At 35.8% G+C, this 17903-nt stretch overlaps 1 protein-coding gene across 3 annotated transcripts in view; it reads right to left on the bottom strand.

The window, feature by feature from the left end:
• DIP2B (disco interacting protein 2 homolog B) overlaps positions 1-17903 on the bottom strand; it is a 249975-nt gene that overhangs the window by 94084 nt on the left and 137988 nt on the right. For all 3 annotated transcript variants that reach the window (XM_081309072.1, XM_081309070.1, XM_081309071.1), the window contains exon 3: positions 8778-8906. In XM_081309072.1, the coding sequence (XP_081165198.1) occupies positions 8778-8906 (129 nt within the window). The remainder of the gene's footprint in view (positions 1-8777; positions 8907-17903) is intronic.

Below are 17903 nucleotides of genomic sequence, written 5' to 3'. Positions count from 1 at the left end.
TCGCCTATCTTGTGCAAAGGCCTGGGTTCAATTTCCAGTACTGCAAGAAAAAACAATCAAGTCAATGGGGCACAATGGTACACAACTATAATCCCAGCTATTCTGGTGGCTGATCAAAAATCCAAGGCCAGCCTGGGCAACTTAGTGAGAAAACATAAAACACAAAACAGGAAATTTAAATTAAAGGACTGGAGATGTAGCTCAGTGGTAGAGCACTTGCTTAATATGCATAAAGCCCTGGGTTTTATTTCTAGTACCGTGATTGCTCAAACAATCAATTGATAGACAATTTTTTTTCATTCATTTATTCCAGGTTCATCTAGTACTCTTTTCCCAAGAGTACTAGCTTCTTTTAGTGAAGAATAAATGGTATTTAGAAACTGAGAGCTTGAAAATAGGGGTACTCAGTATTCTTGGGTCATTTTTATTCTATGCCTTTTCAGAATATAAGGGAATATAAATATAAACATGTATTTATACAAAAATCTATTTTATCCATATCAATACTGAAAATAGTGAGTTCAAACTATTATTCTAATTCCAATTCAACAACACAAAATCCATTCTAATTTCCCCCTGTCCATTTGTAATAGTAAGAAACCTGGTTCACAATATTCTCAATATTTTATTTTACCTGTTGACTAAACACACTGTCATTTATTTCAAAATTGGTATCTCAGGGTTGGGGGTGTGGCTCAGTGATAGAGCAAAGGTCCCGAGAGCAAGTTAGTTTTACAACTGCTTGAAGTTAGGAATCTACAATCACATTCTGATGGATTTCTGTCCCCTCCCCCAATCCCTCATACTGCAGATTGAATCCAGGAGTGCTCTACCACTGAGTTACATTCCCAGCCCTTTTCATTTATTTTATTTTGAAACAGAAACTCAAACAACCAGGCACCATGAAGGAAAACAGACTAAACAAGTATCCTCTGAAACTGAAAAGACTGATTAAAAAAATAAGAAAGAGGGTTATTCAATGATGGAAAAAAAGAAAGAGTAGAGCCAATTGCCTCAAACAAAGGTAGTGGGTACCTATGACAATTTCAATGACAATATGGGAAAAACACAATTGGCTGGTTTAGTAGAGGTAAAAAAAAAATTGACCTTTGTTCACTTGAATAATTGAAATGTGTCTCACAAATGCACGGATTAGAAAAACTCTGATTGAATCAGACACAACTTTCCTGTGTGCGGGTATAAATGCACTACCAACATAACTCTACATCATATACAACCACAGAACAGGAAGTTATACTCCATGTATGTATAATATGTCAAATACACTCTACTGTCATATATATGTAAGGAGAACAAATAAAAACTTTAAAAAAAAATAAATGCATGGATTATTCACAAATTTGTGACAAAGACAAAAAATTCATTTTTTTGTCAAGAGACATCTGTTTGACACACACAAACCAATGCCACAGAAATCATCAGGAGAACAAAGAAAGTCTACACTCCCAGACCTATTACTGTCCAAAATAATACCAGATTTGATATGAGAAGCCATATTACTTTCAAAAAGGCAAGAATGATGACAATGTCAAAACAGTCCATGCCATGTGAAACCAACAACTTATTGTCAAAATATACATAACCCTTTGGAACTTAATGGGTTTAAATGTCCACAACCAAACCAAACTACAGATTTAATGCACTCCTTTTCAAACTCCTATTTGAATTTTTTGCAGAATTAACAAAAATCCTAAAATTTTTATGAAATCTCAGTGGACCCCATATAGCAAAAATAATCTCCAGAAAGAGGAACAAAACTAGGGGGGGCCTTATATACAGACCAATGGAACAGAGTCCAAAAATAAACCCTGGAATATATGATCAAATAATCTTCAACAAGGATGTAAAGACTACATAATGGGGAGAAGACAGTCTCTTTACTATATGGTGACATAAAAACTACATATTCACACTCAAGTGAATGAAAATGAACCCTTATCTTACACCATATACAAAAAGTAGCTCAGGATGGATTAGAGATCTACAAGTAAGACCTGAAACTAAATTAGATAAAAACATAGAAGGAAAGATTATGTTGGAATGGGCGATGATTTCTTGGATTTGGAACCAAAAGTCCAGGAACCAAAAGCAAAAAATAGACAAACTTCGTCAAACTAAAAATTTCTGCAAGGCAAAGGAAATAGTCAAGAAGATAAAAAGGCAACCCACATGATGAAAGAAAATACTCTCAAATCATGTATCAGATAAAAAGTTAATACTTAGGATACATAAAGAATTTCTATAACTTCACAAAAATGAAACCTCAATAATCCAATTTTTTAAATGGGCAAAGGACTTTGTTGTGTTTTATATCCTATACGTTCCCCAAAAGTTCGTGTGTTAAAGGCCTATTCCCCAGGTAATGGTGCTGTTGGGGGTAGGGGAACATTTAGGAGATGGGTCCTAATTAAAGAGTTAGCCTATTGGGGGAGTGCCCTTGAAGGGGCTGTTTGACCCCAGCTCCTTCCCCTCCCTGTCTGCTTCCTTGCCACAAGGTGACCAGCTTCCTCTGCCATATGCTCCCTGCAATGATGTATTACCTCACCACAGGCTCAAAGGCAAGAGCCAAGCAATCACTCACTAAAGCCTCTGAAAGCAAAATAAATCTTTGCTCCTTATAAGTTGATTTTTCTTAGATATTTTGTCACAGCATCAGAAAGATGTATAATAGACTTGAATAGCCATTTTTTCCAAAGATGATATACAAATGGCCAATAATCATGAAAAGATACTCAGCATCACTATCAGGGAAATACAAATCAAATCCACAGGAACTATATCACCTCACACCTATTGGGCTGCTCATTATTAAAAAAAAATAATAATTCAACAGACAAGAGAAAATGACAAATGTTAATGAGGATGTAGTGAAACTGGACTTTGTATATACTGCTGACGGGACTATAAAACAGTGCATCCTTTATGGAAAACAGTACTGGAATTCCTCAAGAAATTAAAAATAGATCTACCACAAGACCCAGCACTCCCATTTCCAGGTATATGTCCAAAGAACTGAAAGTGGGATTTTGATGAGGTAGTTGCATCCCCAAGTTTACTGAAGAATTATTCATAATAACCAAGATGTAGAAGCAACCTAAATATCCATCACAGTTGAACTGTTAAAGAAAATGTGACATAAGTACAAATGAATATTATTCATTCTTACAAAGGAAATTATCTCATATGCTACAATATGGCTGAACCTTGAGAATGTTATGCTAAGTGAACTAAGCCATAAAAAGACAAATAGTGCATGAGTCTCTTCAGTGACATATCTAAACTAATAAAACTCATAGGAACATAAAGTAGAAAGGTGGTTGTTGAAGTCTGAGGTGTGGGGGAAAAAAGGAGAGTTGCTATTTAACAGTAGTAAAGTTTGAATCATGCAAGATGAAAAACTTCTAAAGGTCTGTTGTATAGCATTGTGTTTACAGTTAACAATCCTCTACTGTACACCTAAAAAGTGTCAAGAGGCTGGAGATGTAGCTCAGTGGAAGAGTAATTGCCTAGTATGTGCAAGGCAGTGGACTTGATCCACAGCTCCAAAGAAGGAGGGTTGTTAAGAGGAACTGGGTGTAGTGACACAGACTAGTATTCTTGGCTTAGGTCGGGTGGGGGCTGAGTCCACAACTTCAAGACCAGCCTGGGCAACAGAGCAAGATCCCTTACCTATCTACTCACTTACTTCTTTTTCTTTCTCTCTTATATTTACATACATACACAGTCAAGAGGATAAATTTATATTGTATTTTTTACAACTGAATTTTGAGTCTCAGCTAAAATCCTTTTTATAAAACTGCATTATAGAAAAATTCACTTGATGTTTTCTTTCTTACGAGTAGATCTCTGATCCATCTATGTAATATACTGAGTTCTCAGGTGTATTTTGGTCAATTTGGTCAATTTCTGAACTTCTTGCTCTATTGAATGTTCTGCCTGCCAATTTATATGGCATACCACACTGTTTGAATTACAGAGCCTTTGTAGTATATTTCAATACCTTGCAGTTTTGAGTCTCCCAGAGCTTTTCTCAAGTATTTTCCCAGCTATTCTTACATTTTTTCCAAATGAATTCCAAAAGTTAGTTTTCTAGCTCCATAAATAAATTTAACTCTATGCTGAGTCAGGAAGGGGAGTGGAATTTTATTTATAAAGTACAATATATATTTTACATTGTATGCCTTCACACATTATGTTTCTTTTGCTTAAAATATCTACATAGCAAACAGCTATTCATCCTTCAGAATGGCTCAGATAATACCACTTACAGATGTTTAACATTGTGTGCCTTCCTCTACCTCCCTCTCTGATGCTGCTTCTAAACCCTGTATTGTGCAGAATATGCATTGAAAAAAGGACTCTTAGGTTTTTAATCTGTGTTTTTCCAGCATCTAAAACTGTGTTCAAATCATGGGAGGTCTACAAAAAATGCACCAAATTCATTTATCTTCTGTTGTATAAGGAATATATTAATATAGGAAGAAAAGGATCCTGTAGCACTAGTACAGGCCACTTTTAGCAAATGTCACACTAGATTAGGGATCAGATTTGGACAAAGATAAAAGTCCACAACTAGGTTGATAAAGTTATCCTTGCATTTAGTTCCCAACATTAAGTCAAAGGAATCTAAACCTGAAGTAAAAATTATTTAATACAAAAACTGATTTAAGCTGGCAGCAGTGGTGCACACCTCTAATCCCAGCAACTTCGAGGCTGAGGCAGGAAGATCAGAGGTTCAAGTCCAGCTTAGGCAACTTAGCAAGACCCTGTCTGAAAATTAAAAAAATAAAAATTGGATGAGAATGTAGCTCAGTAGTAGAGTGCCCCTGAGTTCAATCCCCAGTACTACACCACCATCACCACCACCATCATCATCATCATCATCATCATCATCATATTTAAAACTTTAAATCATTAATCCATGGCTGTCACGTTAAAAGCCTATGCTTATTATTTTTGTTTATGATTAACATATATAAATTTTATGTATTTACTACAATAAAACTGTATATGATGCAAAAAGATCTACCAACATATGCCAAAGTGAAAAATGTTCCTAGATCCAGCACCTCCCAAAAATATCTCATCTCAAAAGTTTGGTATATTTTTCCAGGTTTTGTTGTATTTGAATACAAATGTATACAATAACATTATTAGTTTTTACAAAAATCAGACCACATACTGCATATTGTCTTGCCTTTTTTACTTAAAAAATTGTATTCTGAGTATCTTTTCATATCTGTACAAACAGGTCTACCTCAGTTTTTCTTTTAAAACAAATTTCCTATAGCTAGGGATGCAGCTCAGGGGTATAGTGCTAGCCTACCATGCATGAAACCTTGGATCTGATCTCCATTACCAACAACAAAACAAAACAAAAAAACCAAGAAGAAAAATCAGCCTTCCTAGAAATTCCACTGTGTACACATATGTATAATTTGTTTAACCACTATATTATTTTAAACAATATTACAACAAACATCCTTATGTACATATGTTGGTATCTGTATAAAACAAATTCCTAAATGTAAAATTTCCAGGTTAAAGAGTATAAATATCTAAAGTTTTAAAGATATTGCCACACTTTTGAGCTATTACTCTTGTGTGTGGGAGGGAAGGTACCAGGGATTGAACCCAAAGGCACTTAACAACTGGGCCATATCCCCAGCCCTTTTTATTTTTTATTTTGAGACAAGGTCACACAGAGTTACTCAAGTCCTTGCTCAGTTGCTGAGGCTGGCTTTGAAACTTGAGATCCTCCTACTTAAGCCTCCAGAACCACTGAGATTATAAGTATACATCACCAAGTCCTCCGAAAAAGCACTTTTTCAATAACAGAAAATAGCAAATCAAATGCTCACATTTGATCTAATTAAAAACAGTACATTTCCCAAAGTATTTTTACATATGATATGAAACATATGACAGCAAACTTTAAAAAGCTAGGAAATTATTCACTGATAAAGCTTTAGGAAGCCTGTGATATTCTGATAATAATTACAGAGCATGTTCTTCCACACCATAAGGATTCACAGCATCAGATCATAAAACAAATCAAACCACAACTATTTTCTGACATGATAAGCCTATGCCCAAATGTTAGTGTCAGATAAGAACTGGCAGCCTCTTAGATTCATTCACCAGCATACAATCCATATTTGATAAAGAAATCACTTCCAAAGTTCAGTCCCCAGACAAAGATGACTTTAGACTTCTCTGCTAGAAGCAAGTGAAAGCTGGGTATTATTTTTCAATACAAACGTTTCAGCTGAACGATACAAATATATCCTCAAAGTCCTTTTTTGTTTTCCTTTTGCTGTTTTCATTGGAATAGCTAATTTTTCAAGAGATTAACATCAAAATATTCAGAATGGTTTAAACCAAGATCAATTTCCATCTTAAGCATTAATTGTGTTTTCTATGCTTGAGACTATGCCATACATGGGTGCCTTGCTGTGCAGAAAAAAGAGATACTGAATAGGTAACATATTGAAATATAAGGTCTCTTTTGGCTAAGCACAAAGAACAAAATCAGATGAGACCCTATCTCAAAATACAATAAAAAGGGATGGGAATATAGGTCACTGGTTGAGCACTTGCCCTAGCAAGGGTGGAGTCCTGAGCTACATCCCTGGTGCCAGGGGGAAAAGAAAAGAAACAGAAACAAATCAGATGGCCTAAACACTGAATAAATATATAAGCCTACAATAGTGCCTGAAACATGAAATGCTGAATGTATGCAGATTTTATTTTGATCCTTTGATATGGTATAGATGTTAACAAGCATCCACTAACTAAAAGAGCATTTTCCAGTTGCACTCTGGGGCATTATTATTATTATTATACACTTCCTGTTTACCCATCACTTTTTTTCTGAAATCTTGCAAGTTTCACTAAACATATCCTATGTTCTTAACCTATGTTTGCATGTGATTCGTAAATGTAACTCTTCCCATGACCAGAATAGTAGAGAAGTGAAAGTTCAGCTACCATCAACCTCTGCAACTTATTTGTTTCAACTCTGCAGCCGCTGTTGGTTTCAGAGAGGCCAGAATTCTCCCAGACTATCAATTTCTCCAATGTGCTGAGCTTTCATTGCTGTTTAGTTGAAATTCCTGGATTGAAAAAGTGTGATTTTTTTTCCCCACCAAATATTTCAGTGCTTGCATGCCCCTTTCATGTTCCCATTCACTGAGAGTATTACAACACTCTCATAACTTTCAGTATCTTCAGCCTTTTTCAACAGTTCATCTTTTTCGTTCCTTCATCACAGCCCCACCACCACCACCACCACACTTTCTGGCCTATTTCTTGCTAGTACCTCCCCACATGTGCAAAAAAAAATGTCCTAGTGAAAAAACTCCCAAACCTGACTGTTAAATTCTCATTAGTACCCTTACACAACCTTGTCTCCACAGCCTGCTGACTAGTATATGATTCATAAACTCACTTTCTCATAATCTGAAAGAACTGGTACAAAAGAGAACGAGGTCAGAGACCACAGATGGATTTTTGTAGGTAACAATCAAAACTCTATAGTACTAAATACCTTTTTCTATATATGATCATCTTGGACACACAATATAATCTTTTCAGTTCCTTACTAATCCTCTTATTATGTGTTGTAACAAACAAAGAAAAAAGAAAAACCAAGGGGGAAAACACAAAGTATCTCAGAAGGCCAGAGATAATAGTTGTAAAGGCTAAAACCCTTCTAAACTGGTTAGAACATGCTGCTTCTGGACCTGGGCCCAGCCTGAAGAGGCAACACTGAGAACTTAGGAACTCAGACTTGGGTACTTGGCAACAAACAGGAGCTCCTGACACGCTTTGCTACTTCCAGTATTTCGTTCCTCTAATCCACTGTTAATAAGTACTTAATAAGTACTTTTACTCCTTCCTTTCTTTAAAATATCTACTTAACACTGGCACACAGCAGTGGTAGAGCATGCAGTTTGCAACTGGATTTGAGCAACAAGAACAATAAAAACCTGATTAGGTTACTTATCTGCTACAAAACCTAAATGACATTGAAGATTTGGTTTCTTGTAATGTTTCTTGGCCTCACCTCCCACTTCTTTCTAATCTTTACATTCTTAATTTCTGGCCATGAAGAGTTATTTTTGGGTCTACTATCTGGTGCTATTTCCTTAGCTAACTCTTGTATTGCTTGTTTGTTTGTGGTAGTGGGAATTGAACCCAGGAGTGTTCTGCCTCTGAGCTATATATCCCATGTATAAAATTTTATGTATATATGTATCTAACCTCTCATAGTACCAACCCACATGACCTAACTCTTCACTTTCTCTTCTTCTCTACCCCACCCTACCTCCCCCAGTACTGGGGATTGAACCCAGGTTACCAGTGGGTTCAGTGGATATATTACTGAGCTATATATTCCCAGCTTATTCACTAAGTTGCCCAGGCTGGCCTCAAACTTGTGATTTTCTTGCCTCAGCCACCTGAACATCTAGGATTACAGTGATGCACCACTATGCCTGGCTCTGGCTCTTCTTTAATTCCTTAAGGGCAGAAATGGTCTTAAATGTTGCTTTATCATCACCAAATATTGAGTATCTACTACACCTGACACATAGTAGGTACTAAATAAGTGCTTGATGAATGAATTGATATAGACCTGTTAATGCCTAAAGGGAAAAAAAAATAGAACAAATATTAGAAGCTCTCAGAATACACAGTTCACACTATGATCAGTAAAAACTACTGAGTTGATAATTTCTGTAGTTCCTTCTTACCTGATCGGTATCGCTCATCCCTGGCTCCTCCAGACCTAGATCGGTGGTACTTAGAGGGAGCGGAAGTTTGAGTTGCAGCTGGAGCAGGAGTCTGGTTTCTATGTTCCTTCTGTCCTGCTGAATCAGTTTCTGAAAAAGGAAGTTTGAAAGACATTTATCCAATAACAATAACACCTAACACCTTCTTAGCACTTGAAACATTCTCACAACACTGAGGTAGGTACTATTACCCCATCTACAGTTAAGGTTGGAGAGCTTTATATACCTAAATATGATGCAAAGACAAAGGACTCAAAATTATCAACTTAGAACTATAACCATCAAGAGGCTGACAGAGAAATAGCAGAATTATATAGTATAGAATGAAAAGGCCCTCCCAGAAACTCCAAGGTGTGATGGTGATAGGGAATTGAGGGAATGTTTATATGATCCCATAATTTGCACAGTGATAGAAAGAAGAGTTGGAGGAACATCAGCTGCCACATCACAAGTCGCTTCAGATAAACACAATTCAAGCAAAAGGGGGGGAGGGGCTTGTCATACAAAGCTTCAAGTCAAGTCTACCAGCCCCTTTTTCAACGGCAGTCACCACTGAGCCTGTCCCTTTCTAGTGCCTGATCTGTCCCCATACTCTGCCATTTACTATCTTACCAAGAACCCATGGAAGGGGGACAGAAGCAGAAAAAAATTCATTAGGTTCTGATGTTACTTTTCCCCCTCAAGATGGTTAATTGCTAAGTCATTTCTTTAAAAAAAAAAATGTAGTAAGAACACTTAACATGGGAGCTGCCCTTTTAACAAAAATTTAAGTGGACAACATAGTATTGGTAACTGTAGGCATAATACTACATAACATCTTATTCATCTTGCATAAATGAAACTTTACACCTGCTGTATAGCAAGCCCTCATTCTCTCTTACCATGGCCCCTGGCAACTATCACTATACTTTCTTTCTATGAGTTTTGATTATTTAAGATATCTGATATAAGTGGAATCGTACATATTTGTCCTTACATAACTATTTTATTTCACTTAAACTTCCTGCAGATTCATCCATGTTGTCGTATACTGCAGAATTTCTTTAAAAAAAAAGTTTTTGTTTTACTTGTAGATGGACACAATACCTTTTATGCATGTATGTATGTATGTATGTGGTGCTGAGGATCCAACCCAATGCCCTCACACGTACCAGCAAGTGCACTACCATTGAGCTATAACCCCAGCCCAAATTTCCATCTTTCTTTCTTTATTTATTTTTAATATCTTTTAGCTGTTGATGGACCTTTATTTTACTTATTTATATATGGTGCTGAGAATTGAACCCAGGGCCTGGGTTCACGCATGCTAGGCAAGCACTCTACCACTGAGCCACAACCCCAGCCCCTCCTTCTTTTTTAAGGCATATTTTAAGTTTCTTATACAGCACTTAGTTGTGACTAGCAAGGCAGTTTATACATAGCAAATTAAGTGCCCCATAGAGTAAGATGTCATCTGTGCAGTAAGTGCTTTGTTCCAGACCCCTCCCCCACTGCTGAGAATCTGCTTATGCAGCAAAAAATTAAAAAACAAAAAACACACTCAACATAATTCTGGGGAGTACAAGCCATAGCCCATGTACCCAAGAAGAGAAGAAATGAGATTCAAAATGACAACATCGTGTCTTATTTGGTGTGCAGGGCAGGGGTGCGGGGTGGGGGGTGTTTGCTGAAAATTGAACCTAGGCGTAGTTTACCACAGAGTCACATCACCAGTCCTTTTTATTTTTAGACAGTGTCTCACTAAGTGGCTGAGGCTGGTCTTGAATTTGTGATCCTTTGGGCCTCAGCCTCCTGAGTTGCGGGGATTAGTGTTTTGTTTGTCTGTTGTTTATTATGGTACTAGGGATTGAATCCAGGGGCACTCTACCACTAAAGCTACATCCCCAGCCTCTTTCACTTTTAATTTTAAGACAGTGTCTTGCTAAATTGTTGGGATTGGCCTAGAACTTGTGATCCTCCTGCCTCATCCTCACAAGTCACTGGGACTACAGGCATGCACCATCATGTGCAGCACAGTCATTTCATTTTTTAAAAAAAAAACTATTAGCAGCCAGGCATGGTGGCACAGCCTGTAATTCCAGCTACTTAGGAGGCTGAAGTATGAGAATCATAAGTTTGAGGCCAGCAGGGCAATTTAGTGAGACCCTGTCTCAAAATAAAATAAAAAGGGATGGTTATGTAGCTCAAGTGGTAGAGCACCCCTAGGTTCAATCCCCAGTATTGCAAAATAATAATTAAAAAATGGTTAGCAGGGGCTGGGGATGTGGCTCAAGCAGTAGCGCGCTCGCCTGGCATGCGTGCGGCCCCAGGCGAGCGGCCCAGGTTCGATCCTCAGCACCACATACAAACAAAGATGTTGTGTCCGCCAAAAACTAAAAAATAAATATTAAAAAAAATCCCCCCCCTCATTCTCACTCTTTCTTTAAAAAAAAAATGGTTAGCATGTTAGAGATGCCACATGTAAGACAGTTTCAGATGAGCTCAGCCTTCTACCTGGCAAGGTATCAGATACGTGAATGATCCATCTCAGATGGCCCAGAGTAGCCCATCTACTAGATGGAAAAAAACTTAAGGGCCCCATCTGGTAATATATGGAGCAAAACAATCATCAATACGAGCCCTGCCCAAATTCCAGGCCTCCAAAACTTTTTTTTTTTTTTTTTTTTTTTGTTTTGCCTTAAAGGTTAGACCTTTTTTCTTTTCTGCAATACCAGAGAATTGAGCTCAAGACTTCGTACATCCTAGGCAAGTACAATACTACTACCCCCGTCCCCAGTCCTAGATTATTTTTTATATACTGTCTTTAAGGTAGTAAGGGAAGAGTACATGTTGGGATATTCTCCACTAATGGGTTTTTAGGGATCTAGAAATGCTCGGTTGTTTTGTTGTTGTCATTGTTTATTTCTTATAGAAAAAGCAACATACTCGTGCATTCTTTTTGCACCTTGCTTTTTGCTCTTAACTACATATTCTGGAAATCATTCCATATCAATACATAAGGAGCTTCTTTACTCTCTTTTTATATTGTATGTACTCTATTTTGTGAATGTACCAAAAACTAATCAACCTATATACTATAGAAGGGCATTTAAGTTGCCCAAATGTTTTCATATTTGTAGACACAAAGGGTTAATAACAAAAATTGTGAAGGTCAATAAATACTGTTTTTTTTTTAAATGGTTCCTGGTTGAGATTTTTATTATAAAATATGTTAACTGAGCAAAACATGTCTTAAGACACTGAAATTTTAAATGTCTAAGGTTGTAAATTGAAGTTTTTAATCTATCTAAATTCTCTTGATAATTCATTTTACAGAAGAGCTATACTGAACTCTTAATATTTTCCATACATTTTTAAAATTTTTTAGTTTTTATTAGTCTTGAACAGGGGTCATCAAATTATAGACTACAAGCCTAATATGGCAAACTGTTTTCATGAAGAGATTTATTGGAACATGGCCTGGCTCATCATTAACATAGTAAATGCACATTGTAAAGGCATACACATTGTAAAGGCAGAGTTGAGTAGCTGTGACAAACTGGCCTTTAAAGCCTAAAGGACATACCATCTGGCCTTTTACGGAAAATGTTTACTAACCCCCCTAGTCTATAATAATAAAAGCTAATATTTAAGTATTTGTTTTGTGTTACCTTTTATCTCATTTATTTCTCACCACAGATCTATAAAGTAAGCACCACTGTTATCCTCTTTTTACAGGAAAAGGAACAGAGACATGAATTAGTTGACTTCAGGAACAAATGAACCAGATGCAAATATTAGTGTGTCTAATTCTACTGGTCTTAACCAAAATGATTATTAAAAAGGCTATAAAATAAAGCTCTCAAAACTCTTAAAAAAAGAAAGTAATCAGGATGAACAATTTAGTTTAGGAGCATCTAACTGCTTCAGGATTTAGAGACAGCAGTTAGATACATTTTTAAAAAGGGGGTGAAAGAAAACAAAAAAGCAAACCTACAAACACCTAACCCTTGCAATCATGCAAAAAATTCTACAAAAAATCCTTCCAAATAACATTTTCAGACACCTAAAGAAACTACTTAAAACATATTCAAAGTTGGGCACAGCGGTCTATGCCTGCAATCCAAGCTACATGGGAGGCTGAGGAAGGACAATCACAAGTTCAAGTCTGGCTTTTGCAACTCAGCAAGACCCTATCTCAAACAACAAACAAGAAATAAACCCAAACACACAAACACTCTCTTTCTCTCTCTCCAAATGACTTTAAATAGAGAACAAAAAGCTATTTTTACTTGTATGATCCAATAACACAGGAAGAAAATCAGATTAGCACACAGGAGCTACTTCGCTTATAAATATGCACAGAGAAAATGATTTGATGTAGAACATTAAGTTTTAAAATACCAGCTTGGTCATAATGAGCATACAACTGAATTACCTATCACTATTTATTTTATTAGTTAAATAAGCAGATTTTCAAGAACAGATCAAACTACTATGCTAAGAAATATGATACTTCCAAATCAGTTAATAATCCAAAGGGTAATTTCATTTCAAAAAGGATGAACACAAAGGACTTTTTATTTTTTTTAAGTATTCCTCTCTCTTATACTTTGCTTGGTGTTTTTCAATGTAATTAATTAGAACAGGAGAAAGATGATAATGTGGGCTAAAGAATAAAAATATTACAAAGAAATGATAGGCAGGGGAACTCCTAGTTGATTCGAGAAGAATTAAGAGAAAATGAGGTTTTCACAGATCAAATTACAAGAAAATTTAACACAAATAGTCTTCTGATGAGAACTGAGAGTCAGGTGACACTTAGCCAAGAGCTTCACCAAGCAATATTAGTGAACAGCTCTGGAACATGTGTCTCAGTTCCCTTAGAAAACTGGTTAACACATGGGAAGCACTGGGTTCGATCCTCAGCACCACATAAAAATAAATTTAAAATAATGGGGGTTGGGGAAGAAATCTGGTTATTCAAGCAGACCAGGTCTTTTTGAGGTCTAAAATCATGACAACCATTTTGTTATAGTTTGTTGGAAGTGAAAGCAAAGGTCAATTTCCAATTTTAATAAGTAGCTGACCAAATATTTTTGGTGAGTATTTCTCAGGTGCTCAAAGCACAATATCACAGCAATATGGACTTCAGAGAGAACAACCTTGTTCACATGTGTAATACACCTACTTCAAGTTCACAAAAGACTATCTAAAGAAAGTTGTGTGAAAACAAAGTGGGGCTGGAGTTGTGGCTCAGAGGTAGAGCGCTCACTTACTATGTGTGAAGCCCTGGGTTCGATCCTCAACACTACATATAAATAAAATAAAGATTTTTAAAAAATAAAATAAAAACAAATAAAGTGAATTCATAGGAACTATAATTACTAATCTTTTTGAATGTGATTAATCAATCTCTAATTCATATGACTTTTACAAATTTTTAATTTCCAGGTACTGAAGTTTATTTTAAAATATAAGATTTATAAATAGATGTCTAGGTACACTAGAAATACTGGAAGCAAATATAACAAATAGTTATATAGTTAAATAGTTCAATGGCAGTTATTCCTAAGTGATACGGTTTAGGATGATCTGTATATATTCCATAGGCTGTACTGAGTTATAAGAGTTTTCTACAATTAAAAAAAGTTCTCTCTTCTGGATATAGATGTTTACTACAGAACATCAAGGAAATAACTAAGTATTAAGAAGAAATAAAATTATGTTGTATTTTTTAATTGAAATACATTTTTTAATATTTATTTTTAGTTATAGGTGGATATAATATCTTCATTTTATTTTTATGTGGTGCTGAGGATTGAATCCAGTGCCTCTCCTGAGCCCCAGCCCCACCTCCAAAATACTCTTATTTTTAATGTTCAGAAATAAAAAAATTATAGCACTTTGTATAAAATGTTAACTAAACAGCCGATATCTAGTTAACCTCATAAAACATTCATGTTTTTCTTTTCTTGAAAATACTAAAATATATTTATAGCACATCCTTTAATAAACACATGAAATAAAAAAATGATAAAAAATGAAAGGATACTTGCATTCATTAAATAACAAAATTTTAGTTCATCCACGTTTTTCATGACACTTGACATATTGTTATATATTAATTTAACCTCTTGGAAAATTAACACTTTTCACAATAAGAAAGCAGAGAATAACATAAGCAAAGAGAACAAACCTGAATCATTCTCTTTGTCAAAAGATAATAGATGAAGTATGAAGATCAACATAAACATACACTACTTATGTTTCTAACCTTTGGCTCAAGAGATAATAAATAATAATGCATAATCTATTGGTGAATATGAATTCCCTATTACATTCTTCCCTATGTTATAAGGAAAAGAAATAGGTTTATTTCTTTATTTATTTTTTAGTAGTTAATGGACCATTTATTTTATCTATTTATATGTGGTGCTAAGAATCGAACCCAGTGCCTCACACATGCTAGGCAAGTGCTCTGCCACTGAGCCACAACTCCAGCCCAGGTTTAATGTTTAAGGGAACAATCAGTGTAATATAATTTTGCTATTAATACAACTCAAGAAATATCCACAGAAACCTCTTAGAAAACAGTTTACCTACCATTTGCCCCACTTACAAGATTAGGCAATCCTAAATCCACATAAGGAAAAAAAATTCAAAAACTTTTTTGTCCTCACATATGATACTTTTTCTCTACACAAAATTCAGATTAAATGTCTTTTGCAGATCATTTCTGTTATGGTTTGGATATGTTTTAAGTGTGTCTCTCAAGTGCTCATATACTGGAAGTTTGGCCCCAATTATGTTGGATTTTCTTAATTGAAGGTCAAAACCTATTAAGTTTAAAATAATATGGAGTTCTTAGCATATTAGATAAATATGAAACTCTGATCAAGATTTTCCAACCTCCTGAAATCAATTATACTTTCCCCCAAAGCAACTGGCAAATTAGTATATTTGCAGGGAGGGAGAGAAAGGTAGAAAACTATGTCCTGGATGGATTTTTAAAAAGCTGAGCAGGGCACAGTGGCACACGCCTGTAATCCCAGCGGCTCCAGAGACTGGACAGGAGGATCATGAGTTCAAAGCCAGCCTCAGCTATTTAGCAAGGCCCTAAGCAACTCAGTGAAGGAGACCTTGTCTCTAAATAAAATATAAAAAAGGGCTAGGGAGGTGGCTCAGTGGTTAAGTACCCCTGGCTTCAAAGCTGAAAGGTTTATTCCCAGCTAAACTTTCTGGCAAGGACACCAGTTTATTGAGGATGAGGAAGTGTGTCTGGGGTATAAGAGGGCAGAGAGCATTATTTAACAACCTGTGTAACCTAAGCTGGGCAGTCAAAATGCTGCCTGAAGGTGAACCATTCCTTGCTCAGGGTTTCACACTCAAAGCAGATTTCAGGATCTACCTGAAAAAAGTCTCCACATTTTGAATAAAGTTTGCAGTTTCAATGTGATGGTAAGGAAAATCTGAAAGCAAAGATGGCATTAATTGTGTGTATCAACATAAGGAGACACTACATATGAAAATATGTAGATTATGTAGATACTTTAGTCTAAATGTCAAGTAATAATACAAAATATTATGTACACAGTATAATTACAACTGTGTATGTAAAAACTCTTTGTATACAACTATAAGGGCTGGATGGGACATAAAAATCCCATAAGTATTTGGAATGAGTTACTGATAAGACATTCCAAAGTTTTTTACCATTTCATTGTTTTATTTATAGAAAGAAAATTCTGTATAAAATCAAAGTAATTTTGAAAGTCATTAATACAGGTAAGTGCTGGAATGGTAGCTACCAGTCTCATAAATTAAGTCTTCTTTGTAACTTCTAAATCCTAGTGTGAACTATAATTGAGCTTCATCTTGGGGGTTCCTGATCTTCCAAACAGTCAACTGTGCAGAGAGTATCCACTAGGGGTCATCCTTATGTTTAAAGAGAGATGATGTAAGGTCTGGTAACAAGTTTAAAAGAACACATATTTTAAATGCTTCTATAACACACAACCTTTCTTTTCAACAATCAACATATACATAATTTATTCTTTGGCAGAAAGAAACAGCAGAGTCATATGTTTCTATTGTTTGAACACAGTGACAATGATAACCTGGAAAAGAAGCATTTATATTTATATTTATTAATTTAAAATTTATATTTATTAATATAAAACTACATAAAATTTCCACTCAGGAAGATAGGAGAAAGCTAACTCAGTCTATCTTTCAACTCTCCCTATAATCTAACAGAACTTTTCATCTATAGGAGAATAGTTTAAAGCTGGGCTCTGAGAACCATACTTCAACATTTTAGGAGTGAACAAAGCAGACATGCTCACTAGCCTTGGTGCTAGTGTCCAGAGAAGAAACATATTAAACCAGTTATCACCAATTCTCCTGCATATTTTATATTGTTATATGTGCCAAGAAGGAAAAGAATAAGGCTCTCTGAGCTTACATAATGGGGAATTTTAACTTTTATGTCTGCAGAAGTCCAGTGAGAGAAAAACGTTGGTAAGTTTAAAAAATACATATAGGGCTAATGCAAAGTTGGTATTACAAAATGAGGGTGGAGAAGAAAAGGTCATTTGTCATAAGCCAATGGGCATCTCCCCCCTTTGAAGGAATTTAAAGAGAAAATGGCAGAATAACAATGATAATAACATTTCTATGTCTCTTTAAACTTTCTTTTGAGGGGTGATTAAGGGGCCTGGGGATTGAAGCCTAGGATGTTTTAACACTGAGTTACATCCCCAGCCCTTTTTATTTTGATTCAGAGTCTCACTAAGTAGCTTAAGGCCTCACTAAATTGCTGAAGCTGGCCTCAAAAATGAGATCCTCCTGCCTCAGCCTCCCAAATTGCTGGGATTACAGGCATGCACCATTGTGCCCAGCTCTTTAATCTTTATTAGCACCATCTCATTTCATCTTCACAATAACACTGACAGGTATTATTAGCATGCAGAATGCCCACCACAAATTAGTTGGTTAGAGTGCGCTATAATCACTTCAATTATTCTAGAGCCCTCACTCTCATTCCTATCCTCTCCAAAAATGGTGGGTTATGGGTACCTTCAATCCCTTGAGGAGTCTTCCCTG

This window comes from Spermophilus citellus (genome assembly GCF_964194105.1).
Source record: "Spermophilus citellus genome assembly, chromosome: 10".
Classification (NCBI taxonomy): domain Eukaryota; kingdom Metazoa; phylum Chordata; class Mammalia; order Rodentia; family Sciuridae; genus Spermophilus; species Spermophilus citellus.
This window is presented reverse-complemented; position numbering and strand designations above follow the sequence as displayed.